Genomic DNA, 20406 nt, shown 5'->3' with positions numbered 1-20406 from the left:
CTGAGACTCTGTTGACATGAAAAAGGTTTTCTGTTTCCTCTTCCATGAGTTAGTTTAGCCTGCATAATGCTGCTTCAGTAATCAAAATGGCCGCCGGAACTATGCATGCATTGTTACACTGCTTTGAGCAACGTCATTATTTTATTAGTTTTATGTTTATTTCTGTTTATTGTTTGAAAATACCAGGTTATGTCCAATTCTACATAAAGTCCAATGTATTAGGAATTATTTGGACAACATAGTGCAAGGCGAGCTTACTTTTGTGTGACAAATTGAGTGTAATGCCTTTCTTACACGGTCCAGTAGCCTATTAAACATAAAAAATATACATGTTTTCTCTGCTGTTCATTTCCCATACATCTTCAAAAGCATGCAGGCCTATATTTTTGAACATCTCGTGTACTTTCTGATTGCCCTTCTCGAACATGTCCCTATGTCTGTCTCTATTCTGGGCTGGCCACATAATAACAGACTTGCTGTATATTAAAGCATCCACTCCCAGTCACCACCCTCTCCTCGGGCCAATATAACCCACTCCATCCCGGGGCCACTTTTTTCCCCCAGCCAGACGGACCTTTTCCTCGACGTTTCCTCATTATTTCATAGCTTTTATTTTTGATTCTTGGAGAGATTTGGAGGACCATGGACAACCACTCGTACAACTTCCCGTCCGATTGCACCCCGCTTACCAACTGCAAGTCCGGCCGCAAACCGGGCTCGACCGTGATAAACATGCACGGCAGCGGAGCCAAGAAGCCCCCGCGGGACTACCTGATCTGGTCCCTGTGCAACACGCTGTACGTCAACTTCTGCTGCCTCGGGTTCATGGCCCTCATCTACTCCATCAAGGTGAGGTTTGTGCAAAATGGGGCTGTGCTTTCTGGGAATATGAGACAACAGAACTCTTTAGTCGCATGGAAATGACTCGGGAGGATGTGTTTTGGTCAGTATTGAGGTTGGGTAGATGCAGCTTTCCGGTGGTCAACGAAGCAAAATATTGAAATGAGGTTACGAAGATTTGGGCCGAACATTCTCATGACCTTTACCTAGTTTTGACTATTCAATCTAAGACAAAGGTTTGTTCACTTTTCATAATTTAATGGAGAATAGGGCTGGTATAAACAATGCCAGAATGGTATTTGAAAAAAAAGGTTTAGGTACTACTGGTATTGAAAAAAAGGGTATTGAAAGTTACAATGTCAACTTACAACACTAGGTGCCCATAGTGCTTCTCATACAGGGATAAGAAAAAAGGTACAATATAAACAAATTCAAAAAAATCTAGAGTAAAAAAGAGACATAGGCTTCTAAAGTAAAATGCAGCTCAACTTGCATTGCCAACGCAAACAGATGCGTTTAACCTCTTACCCTCAGCCTAAACCGAGCGCATTGTCTCCAGTTCGGCTTTACCCAAATCCAAAAGTGAGGATGAAAAGGCAGTGAGAAAAAGCAACAAAAGAGGTGACAAAAAAAGTGATGAAAAAGCAACAAAATGGCTACAAAAGCGCAACAAGTAAAGGCAGGAGTTAACCACTTACAGTAACTGCCACCTTAGGGTTAGGTTTGGGGTTAGGGACAGGGTTAACAATGATTTACATCCAAGTCTCAAAGCGTATTGACTGGAGATCTTACAGCCTATGTGCCAGTGTGTACCTAATTTGAACGCCAAGACCTTCTAGTTTTTAAAAATATGTGTGAGATCTGTGTAAGTGAAACACAACTTATTTTTCCAAACTGTGATATGTTCTTACCTGAGCTTAGACGAGTTGATACGTACCTGTCTGGTCTTTGTGCCCGTGGAAGAGCGTGGTTGCTTCTAACTTCACCATGTTTGAAGCTATAGGAATACATTGGGAGAGGCCAAATGCTAACAACATCTTTTGCGTGACTGAGTGCACGCACAAAGACCAGACAGGTACTCATCAACTCGTCTAAGCTCAGGTAAGAACATATGTAAAAATGATGGCCTGTTCCTTTAACTAACCCTAGCCCCCTGATCAGGGGGGACGGCAGGAAACAGGTTAAGACAGGGGTAGGCAACGTCAGGCCCGGGGGCCAAAACCGGCCCTTCATAATCAAACTCTGGCCCTCGAGATGATTTTGAGAAATATTATGACCCAAATCATAGATCAAATGCCTGTTAAAGTATTCTAGAAATGTTAAAAATACTGTCAATTCCTTAAAATGTCTTAACAGAGCACCCTTATAGGCTATAATCCTAAAAGACTACTCTAAGAATACTAAGAAATGACTTAAATCTACTTGAATTAAGAGATTAAATATAAAGATGGAGTGGATTTGGTCTGGCCTTAAAGCAGATAAAACCTATTCTTGCCAATGGAACAAGCGCAAGTTTTTTCTTAAGTCAGATTATTTTGTATAATTTCAAGTGAATAATAAATATTTTTTTCCAGTGGGATTTCTATTTGTTCCATTGGCGTTTTTATCTGATCTTAGATTAGTTCAAACCGACTCAAATTGAACTAATAGTACTAGTAATTTATCTAATTTACGATGGACATTTTTCCAGTATATGATGTACAACACTGGCATATGTAGAAAGTGATGATTTACTTCGATTGCTTCAATTGGAGGGTCCGGCCCTTGGTCTTTTGATGATGAAGAAAACTGGAACGCCGTCCAGGGTGTGAGATAAAGTCTGCACTCATCACATCAAATCTTGGCCAGCAGCTTGAGGCAGGCACTTCACCATCATGCATCGCTTGTGACAGGAAGTAGCTGGAAGAAGTCAAGCAGGTGAACTAAAAACATGTGCAGTACAGTAGGTTCCTGTCTGTGGCCTTGGACTCCATTCTGAAGACTTTTCTGGTTAAAGCCACATTGTCTAAACTTTCACCCCAATAATTATAAACCTTTATTTCATTCTGGGTGCTTTTGTTGCTTGTGAGTCACCTCTCCTCAGACCGGACTCATAACTCTGCAGGGAGAGGGACATCATCAGCTCGTCCCATGTTTTTCCTTTGTTTTCTTTGCTAACCCACAGCGAACACAGCATTATACGTGTCTCGCTGATCATACAACAGTTTATTTTATGCCACCTGTAACTTCTGGCTTAGTCACGGTTTAGCTTTAGTCCCGGTGACTACAGTATACCCATGGATGCATATTCTTTCCCCCTCTCTTCTGTCTGCAGCTGAATCCCAGTCCGCGCTCCTTGCCTGAGTTTAAATTATAGACAGTGCTTCGGTGCTTGAAGTTAAAAATGGCGTAATTGGTATCTTCAGTGGGCGAGGGCCGCTCTGTGACTGAGAAATGAGAGAGTTTACAGATGGAAATACCCTTTTAAAAATATACACGTCCACGGACCAGCTCAGGACGGCATCCTAAACGTGGAGGAGTCACTTAAAGCACTGTGCGAACTCAGAATGTGAAGTTATTTAAATGTAAAAGGTTTTTTTCTTATCTCCTCAAAGCTCTCAGTTTGCCTTTCGTGTTATAAAGCTTCAATCTCATGGGAACATGGCTGCCAATCGGAGCCAATGTCCTCTCTGAACAATCACTCTCACACGCTGCATTTGCCCAAGGACACAAAGTTAATCTCATGTCGTTGGAGAAAGATGTTCAGCCATAGAGGGTGGAGGAAGGTAAAAGCACTACTGTAAAAAGACACCTGTGTTGTTTGTGGGGAAAAATAATCATAAACTGGTACAGAGAAAATAAGGTTGATACGTTTTAGGACGTGCCGCATTGTGTTCATCTTCTGAACACTTTTATGCAGTTAACCTCTTACCACCCGCCTTTACCGAGTGTGTTTTTTCGGCTTTACCCAAATCTAAAAGCTTTTGGACTGGAGAGTTTTATTGCCAATAGGCCAGGCCTCATTTCAAAGCTAAGACCTACAAAACTAATCTTAAATCTTTCTGATCTTTTTTCTTGCCTTTTTGCCGTGTTGTCATCAATTTTTTCACTTTCCCTTTCATCACTTTTTAGTTTTTTTAAGGTGAGACACTGCAGGTGAATAGGAAAAAAAAAAAATCTTTACAGATATCAATGTGAAACTGTTGCTGTAGATCACCGACATAAATGTGAGAAAAAAATACATTGCAAGTTTTCTGTCATTTTATCTTTTCATGCAAGAACGAGGTGTTTTATGCCTAAAAATGCCCCAAATTTCCCATCTTTTCGGCGACGAAATCTGAATAATGGATAGAGCTACATTCAAATTTATGGTTTCATTTTATTGATAAATTAGTTACCAAGACTTTTTCAGAGCGGATTTTGGATTTCTTGTTTAGTTTCAAAATAAGCTGTCATTTTTTGACATTCAAAACTCAATAAATGGGGCTATGGATTAAATTATAAAAAATCCCTCTGAAAAAATCTTCCAAATATTGTTCAGTCCAAGGCTGGAAAATGTGAAGTCTTTAGGTCCGACTGACGTGGACATAGTGTCGCCACAATGACAGAAAAATGTGTTTTGAGAAAAAGGCCCTTGAAATTGCATTGTCCCATGTAAGTCTATGAGCAACCATTGAATCAGCGCAATATTTAAACATGTTTTTGTGAAGATCAGGTATATTTTTGGTTTCCGGGAGAAAGCTTATATGTTCAGAGACCAATTTGGCCCAAAACCTGAAAACTGAAAAAAAAATAGTTTTGCCTGTAGTGTCTCCCCTTAATTTCTTATTTGTTTCTCCTTTCTGGCTTTTTGTGGTCACTTTTTATACTTTTTCGTTGCATTTTCATCCTTCTTTTCTTATAATTTGTGTCGCTATTTTGAGAAACGTTTACATTTGGGTAATGCCCAATGTGCTCGGTTCAGGTGGGGATTAAGAGATTAAAAGGTTAAAACTTGGACAGAATCATATCTGAACGAGGTCCAAAGTAGGAAAAACAAACTTTAAACAAATAAGGACAAAACATAATTGTCTTTAAAGGACCTTTACTTGTCTTCCCTTGTTTGTTGGGTAAAATCTTTTATAGAACAGCCCTTGTTGCAGCCCCCCTTATACACTGCGTTCCCAATTATTATGCAAATTGTATTTTTGTGTCAAAAAGGTAAAAGCAGTTTTTTTTTAATGAAACTGTGTCTCAGGGCTCTTTGAATCACTGACATTAATCTCAGAGACCTGGGATGATTAGTTGTCAGGTTAAGCCCAGTTACGGGAAAAACTACTGAAAAAGGGTGTTCCACTTTATTAAGCAGACCATCATTTTCAAGCAATATGGGAAAGAAAAAGGATCTCTCTGCTGATGAAAAGCGTGAAATAGTTGAATGCCTCGATATTTGATAAGAGATTTGTGGATGATTCAGAGCACTCTCGGGTTTGTGCAGATAAAGGCACAATATGGACTTCTTTAGGAACCCTTTAAGACTTTGTGTCAGGTCTGCACACATCATATCTGACTCCTGTGGTCGTCCCGGTTCCTGCTGTAAACCTCCTGTGCTCTCCCATGTTTAGGCGCGTGACCAGAAGACCCAGGGGAACCTGCAGCTGGCCCAGGAGTGCTCGGACAAGGCGAAGTGGTACAACATTCTGGCGGCGGGCTGGAACATGCTGATCCCTCTGCTCCTCCTCGTGATCCTGGTGCTGCTCCTGATCCACCTCGGGACGACCCAGGGATCGTTCGACTTCTTCGGGGAGGACGGATTCCAGAACTTCCTCAAACTCTTCAGCTGGCAGACGGAGAGGGATTAGATAGGAGAAGGTCGTTTGGTGAAAATGGGAGAGAATTCATATACTAGGATTTGATGGTGCAGGGTAGGGCTGGACAATATCACGCCAAAATATCGCAATTATCGCGATAAGCATATCGCGAGAGGCCACAGTGCATCACAACACAGTGGCCTTCCATCTGGCTGTGATTTTTGCTAGCACAGACTGAAATCTTTTTCAAAAGTTCAGTTTTGTTTCTTATTATTTTTTTTAATTTAGTTGGAGTTTTGCCTTGTTTTGCTCCCGATTTAGTATTTGTCTTAGTCTTGCTTCGACACTATTGGTTGGAAAAAACAAATTTCTTACGATTTGCAATAAAATCGTCATCAGGACAGTTTTCTAATATCTATATTGTTTCTTACATATTGTTCAGCTCCAAAGAGAAGCAGTTTTTGAAAGAAACATAAAAATCTAAGTATATTTTTGAGGACCGGTACGATTCGACTCATATCACGATACTCAGGGGCCGATTCCGATACATTAAGTAATTATGATAAGTTATATGTTTACCTTAAAATCTGTAAAAAGAAAAGTCAAGTGTCCAAAGTTTATAAACCAAATGACATTTATTGATGTGTTAAGATTGAAAAGCAGTGAGTGCATTAAAGGAACAAGCCACCGTTTTTCCATACCTGAGCTTAGACGAGTTGATACGTACCTGCCTGGTCTTTGTGCCTGTGGAAGAGCGTGGAAGCTTCCAACTTCACCCCCATTTGGAGCCATAGGAATATACTGGGAGAGGCCAATGCTAGCAACATCTTTGGTCTTTTTGCGTGACTGAGCGCACGCATAAAGACCAGACAGGTACGCATCAACTCGTCTAAGCTCAGGTAAGAGCATTTTTCAGTATGTAAAAATGGTGGCCTGTTCCTTTAAGTGCTGCCTAACTGTTACTGGAGAGCATGATAAAGATACCTCCAAACACAAGTATCGAAAGTGTTGCGATACCTCATAAAGCATCGATACTTGGTATTGCGATCCGATCCGATATTTTGTCCCAGCCCCAAAATGTTCCCAGTTGTTGCTTCTTAGTGATCGTGGTTTGCCGTAGATTTTCAACCAAACACAATCGCGCCCGTGAGATTGAACAAGTCCTTAAGGATAAAGGATTAATTATAATTTCAGTTATTACAGGAAATCGATGGCATGCAGTCTCATGATTTTCAAGTGGCTCAAAACAACTTGTTAGTATTATTTCATGTGTAAAAGTACTTTCAGGCTGTCTTGTTGTTTTATTTATAACAACACATAAAGTTTACAACAATAGACTAAATTGCACAGAAGGAGCCAGGCAGTCTGCTGAGGGATGTTTGGAAGAATAACTAGCGAACCATAATACGGTTGTTTACACATTTTCTTCTGCATTTTGGATAAACTATGGGATGTTAAAAAAAATACTCTATTCCTCATATTTTTAATCCATGTTTTTGCAACCATAACAGCCCAAAAGTAACAGGCGATACATAGAGATGGACTGCACACTTCAACACTTGCCATCTTAAATAACTTTCTATTGTGCAAACATAAAAAAAAGACCCAATATCTGTTACTATTTATTATATTTAAGTCATATAAATCAAGCATGACACTGTGACCGCTGTGTATCAAGGTCAGTGCTTCATCCGCCAATGTTTTGCTTGATATTTGTGTAGTTATTAACATTTTTTTGAGTGTAGAAGTTGTGGAATTACATTTGAATTGTCCATTTTGTCCTTTGTTTTCCTGTGCATGTGATTACAAAGCATTTTTATCAATGGTGAACTTGTGGGTTAGAAGGTTGTGTATCGTGGTGACAAACAGTGTTGGGCAGAAAGGAAAGAACTAAGTAATCCAGTAATATAAGAGGATTATGCCACAGTGTGATTCAGAAGTTATTAAAGGTTAGATAATGAGGATGGCTGAGTGAGACTATGGGGTCCGTCTCAGGTGCAGTTCTCCAGAAGAAAACCCAGCCCTGAAAGATAACATTGACATAACAGGAGGGAGGGCGGGGCTACAGGGTCAGACAAACCTTATATGATGGGCATGGCTGGTACAAATAGGGCATCCTGGCAGTTAAAGGCGTGGTTAGACGAAGGCAGGAGTGGTTGCTGCTCCTGAACCTGTAGTCAATGACATGTTAACCTCTTAACCCCCACCTGATCCAAGCGCATTTCCTCCAGTTCGGTTTCATCCAAATCTAACAGCTTCTCAACTGGAAAGCAACAGTGTAATGCCTCATTTGAAAGCTAAGACCTGCAAAAGGGATTGTAACTTTTTTGTCATTTGTCGCCGTGATTTTGTTACTGTTTTTGTCGGCGTTTTGTGTTTTTTTGTGTTTTTTTTTGCTTTTTCATTGCTTTTTGAAATGTCGATCTGGAGAAATGCGCTTGGTTAACCTCTTAACTCCCACCTGAACCAAGTTTGGCTTTACCCAAATCTAAAAGTGTCTTTAACAAAGTGTCAAAATAGCGACGAAAATGAGGATGAAAACGCAACAAAAGAGAAACAAAAACGTGACAACGAAGTGATAAAAACGCAACAAAAGAGAGACGAAAAGAAGTGACGAATATGCAACAAAGATGCCACTCAAGAGTGACAGAAAAGTGACGAAAAAGTGACAAAAACGCCACAAAAAGAAAAGAAATGTCAAAAACAACAAGGCAACGGCGATGGAAAAAGATCTGTTTATTTTAGAAAATGCATTTGGTTAATGCAGGGCTTAAATTGTAAATGGACTCAACTTATAAAGTGCTTTTCTACCTTTATCAGGCCCAAAGTGCTTTACAGTAAGGACCTAGTCACCCATTCACTCAATGTACGCAGACACTGGAGGCAAGTAGGGTGAAGTGTCTTGCCCAAGGACACAACGACTGTGTGCATGTGTGCGAGCTGGGATTCGAACCCACGACCTTCCGATCACGAGATGACCCGCTTTACCAACTGCGCCGCCGTCGCCCCAGAGGTTAAGAGGTTAAAGGGGCTACAATACATGCAAGTCGGCCATTTTATGCTCACTACTGCCACCTCAGGTCATACCTGTAACTGCCACCGTTTTTTCCACACTGAGATATGTTCTTACCTGAGCTTAGATGAGTTGATGCGTTTTTCTAGTGTACTTTTTCGTAATGTATTGACAGCTAAAAACATCAGTTCATGATGCATCAGTGACACCATTAATCTGAGGTGTAAGTACCGTAAAGTACTGCTTGAAGGAGAGAAGAAAAACAAATGTAGCATGAAGATTGAGGGTGAAAAATCTGTGTTTTCTTTTTTGAGTTTATCTCGTCAAAAGGAAAGAAAATTGAGGTCAGATGTTGGTTTGCAGGACCTAAACAGACTTGCAGTAACTCAGATTACTTTTAAAATAAAGTACCGTAATGTTCGGACTATTGAGTGCACCTGATTATAAGATGCAAGGTTCAAAGGGTGAGAAAACAACAGCTTATTGTCCAGATATTACGGTAAATACTTTTAGACAGAGTAATCACTAGTTGGTTTACTTTTACAGATGAATCTGCCCAACACTGCTCACAAGCTCATCCCTGTGAAGAACTGAGATGTTAGAAATGCATTGGGAAAGTTATAGGAATGAGTTTGGACTAACGATTTGTGATACGCTAAAAAAAAAAGACTGTCTTTCCACCTGTAATATTGTTTATGTATCTGCTTTATTTTGCATCTTTAACTTCTTTTGTTTTGTGTTGACTGTGCACCTCTTGTGTTTGAGGTAAATAAACTTGAGGATAATACCTTTAAATGTTCAAATTATGATCTGTAAGTCTGTCATTGCCTGCGTTTTGAAAAATGTCTTGCTGCTGCTGCGGTGAGTGAAGCCAGATCACAGGGTGGACTCTGGGAGGTTCAAGGCAAAGGGAAACTCGAGGGATGGGTGTTTTGCAGCTGTAGAGATTATATAGGGAACATCAAGGTTTTTTTGGGCAGGGCGTCCACTGTACAGAAGCCATGACTTTGAACTCTCTGCAGTGCGGGTCATGTTAGTGTTTCTCAAATGAAGTTTACAGAAATGGACAATAATAAAATAAAAATAATATTTAACCTCTTACCCCCCACTTTAAGCACATTTTCTCCAATCTAAAAGCTTCTCGACTGGAGTTTACAGCTTATAGGCCAGAATAACGCCTCATTTGAAAGCTAAGACCTACCTGTAGCTTTTTTTGTCACATTGTTGGTGCTGTTTTGGTCACATTTTCATCAACTTTTTGTCGCTCTGTCGCGGCGTTCTTGTTGATTTTTTGTTGCTTTTTCATCACTCGTTTTTTCTTGTTTTCAGTCCTTTTTTAAAATTGTGTTATTGTTGCATTTCCTGCACCGTTTTGTCGCACTTTTGCCACTTTTTTGCTTTAAGATTTGGGTAAAGCCAAGCTGGAGAAAATGTGCTTGGTTCCCTCAATTCATGCGGGGTTTAAGAGGTTAATGTTTCCAGCTTTTATGTTCATGCAGATTTTAGATTCACCGACTCACAGGGAAGACAATACAAAACTAAATTCCACAGTTGAAAATATTTTTACTTTTAATCTAGTTAAATTGTCATGGAGTAGAAGTAAGGCTCTAAAATGTAGTATAAAAGTAGGAATTACTTTTTGGAACTTTTTGCCATGTTACAATGTATCATAGACATACCTGGAGCAGTGTTTCGAGCCACTAGCGCATCTTTGAGTAATCTATGAATCTACACAAGTGGCTATTCTTAGTATTGTGGCGACAGCTCCTCAAAAACCTTTTCCCAAGAACTTCTTCCTATGGTCGTGCATATCCAGGAAATGCTTTCCTCACCTCTCAATCTCTTTCTAACAGGCCACCGCGTTTCCATACTGTGATATGCTCTTGCCTGAGCTTAGACGAGTTGATATGTACCTGTCTGGTCTTTGTGCCCGTGGAAGAGAATGGTCGCTTCAAACTTCACGCTGTTTGGAGCTTTAGGAATATACTGGGAGAGGCCAAATGCTAACAGCATCTTTGGTCTCAAAGACCAGACAGGTACGCATCAACTCGTCTAAGCTCAAGTAAGGATATATCTCAGTATGTAAAAACGGTGGCCTGTTCCTTTAAGCTCTGAACCCCCACCTGAGCCGACCACATTTTCCCCAGTTTGGCTTTACCCAAATCTGAAAACTTCTTGACAAACGTCAAAACAGCAACAAAAAACAGTGATGAAAAATTTGACAAAAATGCCATAAAAAAGTGACAGAATAAAAAGTCAAAGTGATGGCAACACAGCAACAAAATGTGGAAAAAGATATCTTTAAAGGTCTTAGCTTTCAAATGAGACGTTGCCCTGGCCTAGAGGCTCTCAGCACCAGTCGAGTAGCTTTGTATAAAGCTGAACTGGAGAAATTACGCTAAGAGGTTAATCCTTTCATCGCGAAGTAAAAACACTCGCCACAGCTTCACTGCTGTGACATGGGCAGGAGAAATTTGGAAGTGACACTTGATATTTTGTTTCAGCTGTTTTACATCAATTTTGTATTTTCTAGCCAAAAAAATGTAAGATAGTGATGAATGCACCACTGGACACCAGAACCAGGACACCACTTGGAGAGAACACACAGACTCCACTCTGAAAGGCCAGGTCCTGGAATAGAACCCGAGACCTTGGTGTTGCGAGGCAGGAGAGCTGCACGTACCCCTCATCCTGGTGGTGAGGATGTTCTTGAAGTCTGGCCTCTGGAGTGACTCTGCAGACCTGTGCACTTGGACCTCCCACTCTGCACTGCCCTGACATTAGCCGCCTCTGCTAAACTGGCGTCTCTATTTAAACTACAAAATCACAGCCTCCACAGCCCGACTTTCTATTTTGCTGCTGCGGTTGGGAGGGAAACGCTCGCAGATGTTTGGGGTCACTCTGGATTACAGGCTCTGGGCTGAGGGAGCACAGGGAGGGGCATCGCACTGCGCTTTAGGAAGCTATTTATTAGTGCAGTGCAATGTGGTGCATGTTAGAGGAGCTACTGGATACAAACCAGAGTAATGCGGCTGATGCTATTTATTCAAGCTATACTGTAAACACTTTCTACACCTGCCAAATTTCTAAATATATAATAATAACAATCCAATGAAATGATGTTGTGCTTTAGGGCAGTGGCTCCCAACCTGTTTTGTCCCATGTACCCCTTGAGGCATTAATTTATAGTCCAAGTACCCCCTAACTCAAAGATCCTGCCAAAATCTTAACAAATTAAGCAACTAAACATAGATTATTCAGTATTTAGTACAGCGTTACATTCAAAATATAGCTAAAATACTCTCAAACTCAAGCCTTTTACTCAAAATCATAATTAAAACTAACTTTTCTTTGAAAGTAATATTGAAACTACTCACTTTCACCTCCTTTTTAAATCTGAGGTAATTCCAAGTACTCCATGCCAAGTGCTCAAGTACCCCAAGGGGTCCCCGTAACCCTGGTTGAAAAACACTGGTTTAAGGTATGGTATAAGACCTAACCCCTAAGGTTTTATTATATAAAATGCACTTTATTGCATTTTGTACAACACAGGTACAAGTACAAGTTATTACAGATTATTAGATAGCACATTACATTGTACTAAATGCATGAAGTTTTATATATATATATATATATATATATATATATATATATATATATATATATATATATATATATATTATATATATATATAATTACAGAGGCTAAGAGAAGTACTGTCAGAAAGTCTCCTCTCACTATGGACGTACAATATTCAAGGACCGTGACGTCGCCCGGCATGGCGCAGCCGGGGCCCCACCCTGGAGCCAGACCTGGGGTTGGGGCCCGAACGCGAGCGTCTGGTGGCCGGGTCTCTGCCCACGGGGCCCGGCCGGGCCCAGCCCGAAGGGACGACGTGGGCCCGCCCTCCTGTGGACCCACCACCCGCAGAGGGATCCGTAGGGGTCGGGTGCGGAGAGGACTGGGTGGCAGTCAGAGGCAGGTGCCTCGACGACCTGGTCCGCATGCACAGCTTCTGGCGTTCGGGACATGGAACGTCACCTCACTGGGGGGGAAGGAGCCTGAGCTTGTGCGGGAGGTTGAGAGATACCGACTAGATATAGTCGGGCTCACCTCCACGCACAGCTTGGGTTCCGGATCCCAACTCCTGGAGAGAGGCTGGACTCTCCATTTTTCTGGAGTTGCCCGCGGGGAGAGGCGGCGGGCTGGGGTGGGTTTGCTCATATCCCCCCAGCTCAGCCGCCACATGTTGGAGTTCACCCCGGTGGACGAGAGGGTCGCGTCCCTACGCCTTCGGGTCGGGGACAGGTCTCTCACCGTTGTTTCGGCCTACGGGCCCAACGTCGGTGCAGAGTACCCGGCCTTCTTGGAGTCCCTGGGAGGGGTACTAGATGGTGCTCCGACTGGGGACTCCATTGTTCTGCTGGGGGACTTCAACGCCCACGTGGGTAACGACAGTGAGACCTGGGAGGGGGTGATTGGGAAGAACGGCCTCCCCGATCTGAACCCGAGTGGTGTTCTGTTATTGGACTTCTGTGCTAGTCACAGTTTGTCCATAACGAACACCATGTTCGAGCACAAGGGTGTCCATAAGTGCACGTGGCACCAGGACACCCTAGGCAGGAGGTCGATGATCGACTTTGTAGTTGTGTCATCTGATCTCCGGCCGCGTGTCTCGGACACTCGGGTGAAGAGAGGGGCTGAGCTGTCAACCGATCACCACCTGGTGGTGAGCTGGATCCGCTGGCAGGGGAGGAAGCCGGTCAGACCTGGCAGGCCCAAGCGTGTTGTGAGGGTCTGCTGGGAACGTCTGGTGGATCCCTCTGTCAGTGGGGTCTTCAACTCCCACCTCCGGAAGAGCTTCACCCAGATTCCGGGGGAGGCGGGGGACATGGAGTCAGAGTGGACTCTGTTCTCCTCCTCCATTGTCGATGCGGCTGCTCGTAGTTGTGGCCGTAAGGTCTCTGGTGCCTGTCGCGGCGGCAATCCCCGAACCCGGTGGTGGCGCCCGGAAGTAAGGGATGCCGTCAAGCTGAAGAAGGAGTCCTACCTGGCCTTGTTGGCTTGTGGGACTCCTGAGGCAGCTGAGAGGTACCGGCAGGCCAAGCGTGCTGCAGCTCGTGCGGTCGCGGAGGCTAAAACTCGGGTCTGGGAGGAGTTCGGGGAGGCCATGGAGGAAGACTATCGGTCGGCCTCGAAGAGATTCTGGCAAACCATCCGGCGCCTCAGGAGGGGGAAGCAGTGCTTCACCAACACTGTGTACAGTGCGGGTGGGGGGTTGCTGACCTCGACTGGGGATGTCGTCGGGCGGTGGAAGGAGTACTTCGAGGACCTCCTCAATCCCGTCGTCACGTCTTCCAATGAGGAAGCGGAGGCTGAGGACTCGGAGGTGGGCTCGCCCATCACCGGGGCTGAAGTCACCAAGGTGGTGAGAAAGCTCTTTGGTGGCAAGGCTCCGGGGGTGGATGAGATTCGCCCTGAGTACCTTAAGTCTCTGGATGTTGTAGGACTGTCTTGGCTGACACGTCTCTGCAACATCGCGTGGCGGTCGGGGACAGTGCCCCTGGATTGGCAGACCGGGGTGGTGGTCCCTCTCTTTAAAAAGGGGGATCGGAGGGTGTGTTCCAATTACAGAGGAATCACCCTCCTTAGCCTCCCCGGTAAGGTCTATTCCGGGGTGCTGGAGAGGAGGATCCGGCCGATAGTTGAACCTCGGATCCAGGAGGAACAATGCGGTTTTCGTCCTGGTCGTGGCACACTGGACCAACTCTATACCCTTCATCGGGTACTCGAGGGTTCGTGGGAGTTCGCCCAACCAGTCCACATGTGTTTTGTGGATCTGGAGAAAGCGTTCGACCGCGTCCCTCGTGGTGCCCTGTGGGGGGTGCTCCGGGAGTATGGGGTCCGGGGCCCTCTGCTAAGGGCTGTCCGTTCCCTGTATGACCGCAGCAGGAGCTTGGTTCGCATTGCCGGCAGTAAGTCAGACCTGTTCCCGGTGCGTGTTGGTCTCCGCCAGGGCTGCCCTTTGTCACCGGTTCTGTTCATTACTTTTATGGACAGAATTTCTAGGCGCAGCCAGGGGCCGGAGGGTGTCCGGTTTGGGAGCCTCAGAGTTTCATCTCTGCTGTTTGCGGACGATGTTGTTCTGATGGCTTCAACGAACCGGGACCTTCAGCACGCACTGGGGCGGTTTGCAGCCGAGTGTGTAGCGGCCGGGATGAGGATCAGCACCTCCAAATCCGAGGCCATGGTTCTCCACCGGAAAAAGGTGGCTTCCCCTCTTCGGGTCGGTGGGGAGTCCTTGCCTCAAGTGGAGGAGTTCAAGTATCTCGGGGTCTTGTTCACGAGTGGGGGACGGATGGAGCGTGAGATCGATAGACGGATCGGTGCGGCGTCAGCAGTGATGCGGTCGCTGTATCGGTCTGTCGTGGTGAAGAGGGAGCTGAGTCGGAGGGCAAAGCTCTCGATTTACCGATCGATCTACGTTCCCACCCTCACCTATGGTCATGAGATTTGGGTCATGACCGAAAGGACAAGATCGCGAATACAAGCGGCCGAAATGAGTTTCCTTCGCAGGGTGGCTGGGCGCACCCTCCGAGATCGGGTGAGGAGCTCAGTTACCCGGGAGGAGCTCGGAGTAGAGTCGCTGCTCCTTCACGTCGAAAGGAGCCAGCTGAGGTGGCTCGGGCATCTGTTTCGGATGCCTCCTGGTCGCCTCCCGCGGGAGGTGTTCCAGGCATGTCCTAGTGGGACAAGGCCTCGTGGAAGGCCCAGGACACGGTGGTGGGACTATGTCTCCGAGCTGGCCTGGTGTCGCCTCGGGGTCCCCCCAGAACAGCTGGAGGAGGTGTGTGTGGATCGGGAAGTTTGGGCATCTCTGCTGAGACTGCTGCCCCCGCGACCCGGCCCCGGATAAAGCGGAAGAAAATGGATGGATGGATGGATAAGAGAAGTACTGTCAGAAAGTCTCCTAAAAGATGTGAATGCAGCTCTGAGAGCAATTCCTACATCAACCATCACTGAAACCAATGAGCTGATATACTCCACAGCAGCAGTGATCCTAGAGACGCTTGGCTATCGGAAGAGCAACCATGAGATGAAATACCCACCATGGAAAAGAAGGCTGGAGGATAACATCAAGGCAGCACGGAGGGAAGTGAGTCAATTGACAGAGGCCTTGAAAGGTGCAATGAAAAAGCAAGTACCCAAAAGGTACAGCCAGATGCCCATACCTGAAGCATTGGAAACTGCCAAACAAAGGCTCCAAGCCTTGGCCAGCCGTCTAAAGAGATACACGAGAGACAACGAAGCCAGACGAGTAAATCGTCTGTTCGCAACTCAACCAGCGAAAGTGTACGCTCAGTGGCAGGGTAACAATAACAGAGCAGACCCACCAAGGCTGGAAACTGAACAGTACTGGAAAGGCATATGGGAGAAGGAGGCAGCACACAACAGTGATGCACAGTGGCTGGTGGCTCTGAGAGAGGACCACAGCAACCTCCCTGAACAGAATCCAGTTACCATCACAGTGGCAGACGTCCAAGAAAGAGCCTCAGGTATGAAAAATTGGACAGCACCAGGCCCTGACATGATACACGCCTACTGGCTTAAGAAACTCACGGCTCTCCATGAGCGCTTGGCAGCGCAAATGAACCAGCTGCTGAGGGATGGGAATCACCCTGAATGGTTAACCGAAGGGCGCACAATCCTGATCCTGAAGGATCCCTCAAAGGGTACAGTCCCATCCAACTATCGGCCAATAACCTGCCTCTCCACAACGTGGAAGCTCATGTCCGGCACCATAGCGGCTAAGATAAGTAAGCACATGGATCAATACATGAGCACAGCTCAGAAGGGAATCGGTAAAGATACCAGAGGTGCCAAACACCAGCTCCTGGTCGACAGAACAGTCGCTCGAGACTGCAGAACCCGACACACTAACCTGAGCACTGCCTGGATTGATTACAAGAAAGCCTACGACTCAATGCCACATACTTGGATCATTGAATGCCTGGAGCTATACAACATCAACAGGACTCTAAGAGCCTTCATTGCAAACTCGATGAGGTTGTGGAAAACCACCCTTGAAGCCAATGGCAAGCCACTTGCACAAGTCTCCATCAAATGTGGCATATTCCAAGGAGACGCCCTGTCCCCACTGCTGTTCTGCATAGGTCTGAACCCCCTCAGCCAAATAATCAACAAGACTGGCTATGGATACCGACTCAGGAACGGGGCCACCATCAGTCACCTCCTCTACATGGATGACATCAAGCTGTACGCTAAGAATGAGCGAGACATCGACTCACTGATCCATACCACCCGGATATACAGTGCAGACATTGGGATGTCATTCGGACTAGAGAAGTGTGGTCGGATGGTGACTAAGAGAGGGAAGGTAGTCCACACAGAAGGGGTCTCACTCCCAGAAGGAACAATAGCAGACATTGAGGACAGTTACAAGTACCTCGGAATCCCACAAGCAAATGGCAACCTCGAAGAGGTGACAAGGAAAGCGGCTACGGCCAAATACCTCCAACGAGTAAGGCAGGTCCTAAGAAGCCAGCTCAATGGCAAGAACAAGTCCCGGGCAATAAACAGCTACGCCCTACCAGTAATCAGATACCCTGCAGGAATAATAAGCTGGCCAAAGGATGAGATACAGAGCACAGATGTTAAGACGCGAAAGCTCCTAACCATGCACGGAGGGTTCCACCCCAAATCCAGCCCCCTGAGACTGTACGCTAGCCGTAAGGAAGGAGGCCGAGGACTAGTGAGTGTGAGAGCCACTATCCAGGATGAAACATCCAAGATCCATAAGTACATCAAGGACAAGGCTCCGACAGATGACGTGCTCAGTGAATGTCTCAGACAATGGGGAACAGAAGATGAGGTGCTGGAGGTCCCGTCATGGGAGGACAAGCCCCTACACGGCATGTACCACCGAAACATAACTGAAGTGGCGGATATACAGAAATCCTACCAATGGCTAGACAGAGCCGGACTAAAGGACAGCACAGAGGCACTCATCATGGCTGCACAGGAGCAGGCCTTGAGCACCAGAGCAATAGAGGCCCAGATCTACCACACCAGACAAGACCCCAGGTGTAGACTGTGCAAAGAGGCCAATGAGACAATCCAGCACATAACTGCAGGGTGTAAGATGCTGGCAGGGAAAGCTTACATGGAGCGCCATAACCAAGTGGCTGGTATAGTGTACAGGAACATCTGTGCAGAATATGGGCTGGAAACCCCAAGGTCAAAGTGGGAAACACCTCCAAAGGTGGTGGAGAACGACCGAGCCAAGATCCTGTGGGACTTCCAGATACAGACGGACAAAATGGTAATGGCGAACCAACCGGACATTGTGGTGGTGGACAAAGAGCAGAGGAAAGCCGTTGTGATCGACATAGCAATACCAAGCGACTTCAACATCAGGAAAAAGGAACACGAGAAACTAGAGAAATACCAGGGGCTCAGAGAAGAGCTGGAGAAAACCTGGAGGGTGAAGGCATCAGTGGTGCCCGTGGTCGTTGGGGCACTCGGGGCAGTGACCCCCAAACTGGAGGAGTGGCTCCAGCAGATCCCAGGAAATACATCAGACATCTCGGTCCAGAAAAGTGCAGTTCTAGGAACAGCAAAGATACTGCGCAGAACCCTCAAGCTCCCAGGCCTCTGGTAGAGGACCCGAGCAGGAGGAAAAAGAGAGACCGCCCGCGGAGGGTGAGGAAGAGTTTTTATTTTTTTTATATATATATATATATATATGGGCCTTGTTAAGCTACACTTTGTAATAATACTACAGTTCAAAATGCATAATTCATTGTGTCATAATGTTCCACATTTTTTAACAAACTCACTATAATGAAAAATAGAATAAACTCTCTATCTATGTAAATGGTCTCAACTTATATAGCGCTTTTCTACCTACATTCTACCTACAGTCTATCTATCTATCTATCTATCTATCTATCTATCTATCTATCTATCTATCTATCTATCTATCTATCTATCTATCTATCTATCTATCTATCTATCTATCTATCTATCTATCTATCTATCTATCTATCTATCTATCTATCTATCTATCTATCTATCAGCAACTCTGTCAACAGCCCTTGTTCCATCACTTGAGGCAGATTGAGTTGCCTTGTGTGTGAAATGTGCAGTATAAATGAACTTGCCTTCGCCTTCCTCCATCACCTGAAGAGCTTTGTTCACCCTCTCATCTTCACCTGCGATGCATCTAACCACTGGGTCATCAGAGAACTCTCCACAGTGTTGAGACATGTGGAAGTCTCTCCCCACTAAACAAAACGTGAAAATAAAAGCATGTTCGTTATACTTGACACCAACATAAACATTTGAGTTAGTTTAGTTTAATTTGGATAAAGCCTGCGGTATTACTTATATAACCGTTTTGCAAGTGAAGTGTCCATTTCATGAAAGGCTGGATTTTTATGTTCCACGACAGTAAATACACATATTCATTTCAATTAGAGATGACTTCATTCCTTTATAGTGCAGTTAAGTTGACATAGTTTAAGTCCAAGCCCTCATCATCACCTCCTCATTTCTTCTCTCCGTATTCTGATGCTGCCCCCTTGTGTTCAAGACGCGCAACACCATCCACACACAAACGCAAACTTAAACCTGGGCAGATACATTGATGAAAAGACATAAGAACTAGCCTAAGTTGAAAGTATGCCTGGATTCAAATGTCTGTACAGTGGTTAGTGCGCTTGCATCACAGCTAGAAGGTCCCAGGTTCAATTCCCCCTTTCGGTGTGGATATTGCATGTTGTCCTCGTGTCTGCGCAGGTTTCCCCGACCACTAAAAACATGTACAATAGGCCAGGATGTTTGAGAGTGTGCATAGGGGACGACGGATGGAAAAGAGCCCAAGGTGGTTTGGTGTGTTTACAGGCATGAGACCCATGTGTATTCATTAACATGCACTGCCCCGACCAAATAAACCTATACAAAAAGATATATATATATATATATATATAGTCTTCAATGGATATATGGTAACTTGCTGGGGGGCGATGACACGATATATTAACCTCGTAACCCCGAGTACTCAATATTCTTACTTAAATTTAGGCTACTTAAAGGCACACTGCGTAACTTTCTGTAATAAACATGCCCCTAATGACCAGCTCAACAGTGAAATTGCTATTTGTGCAGTGGGTAATCAAATTATGGATTTGGATGTGAACCTAACCTGTTTAAATGTCAAATTCTGCTGACTTTACTCGACATCTCCATGGAGACGAGCTGGAGACGGACCCACTCCCGGTAAAGCTAGTCATGTCTTAGAGCTGAGCCACTCACAGCAAAAACACATATTTGTTTGTGCATTTGAGACATTTTTCAATATTTATGAAAATATCTGTCATATAATAAATGCTTGTATTTCAGTTTTATTTTTTGGGTAAAATCCTACGCGGTGTAGCTTTAAGTAAAAGTAAAATGTACTTTATAAGTAAAAAGTAAAAGTATTTAATAATGAAATTCTTTAACCCAACTTAAAAATGTAGTGGTGTATAAAGTACAGATGCAGGCTCTAAAATATAGTGAAGTAAAAATAAAAAGCATAAAATCATCATAAAATTGAATTAAGTAAAAGTATCTATAATTTGTACTTTTTATTTCGTTACTTTCCACCACTGTGATCCGGTAGAATAATATGACAGACACTTTTACTTTGCAAGAGCCAGACCTTTTGTTTCTTTATATCTATCTATAAAATATATCGACAACATTTCAAGTTCGTCTCGT

The 20406-nt window shown here is 44.5% G+C and overlaps 1 protein-coding gene across 1 annotated transcript; it reads left to right on the top strand.

The window, feature by feature from the left end:
- Positions 1-642: 642 nt before the first annotated feature.
- On the top strand, positions 643-5660 carry LOC306971922 (interferon-induced transmembrane protein 5-like; the record flags this gene model as incomplete). The annotated part of the gene is made up of 2 exons (XM_079568361.1): positions 643-849; positions 5424-5660. The coding sequence occupies 2 exons, from the start codon at positions 643-645 to the stop codon at positions 5658-5660; spliced, it is 444 nt and encodes a 147-aa protein (XP_079424487.1).
- Between the last annotated feature and the right edge of the window lie 14746 nt (positions 5661-20406).

Source organism: Gobius niger (genome assembly GCF_951799975.1).
Source record: "Gobius niger genome assembly, chromosome: 12".
NCBI classification, from domain to species: domain Eukaryota; kingdom Metazoa; phylum Chordata; class Actinopteri; order Gobiiformes; family Gobiidae; genus Gobius; species Gobius niger.
The sequence above is the reverse complement of the archived record's forward strand: the minus strand, read 5'-3'. Positions and strand labels throughout refer to the sequence as shown.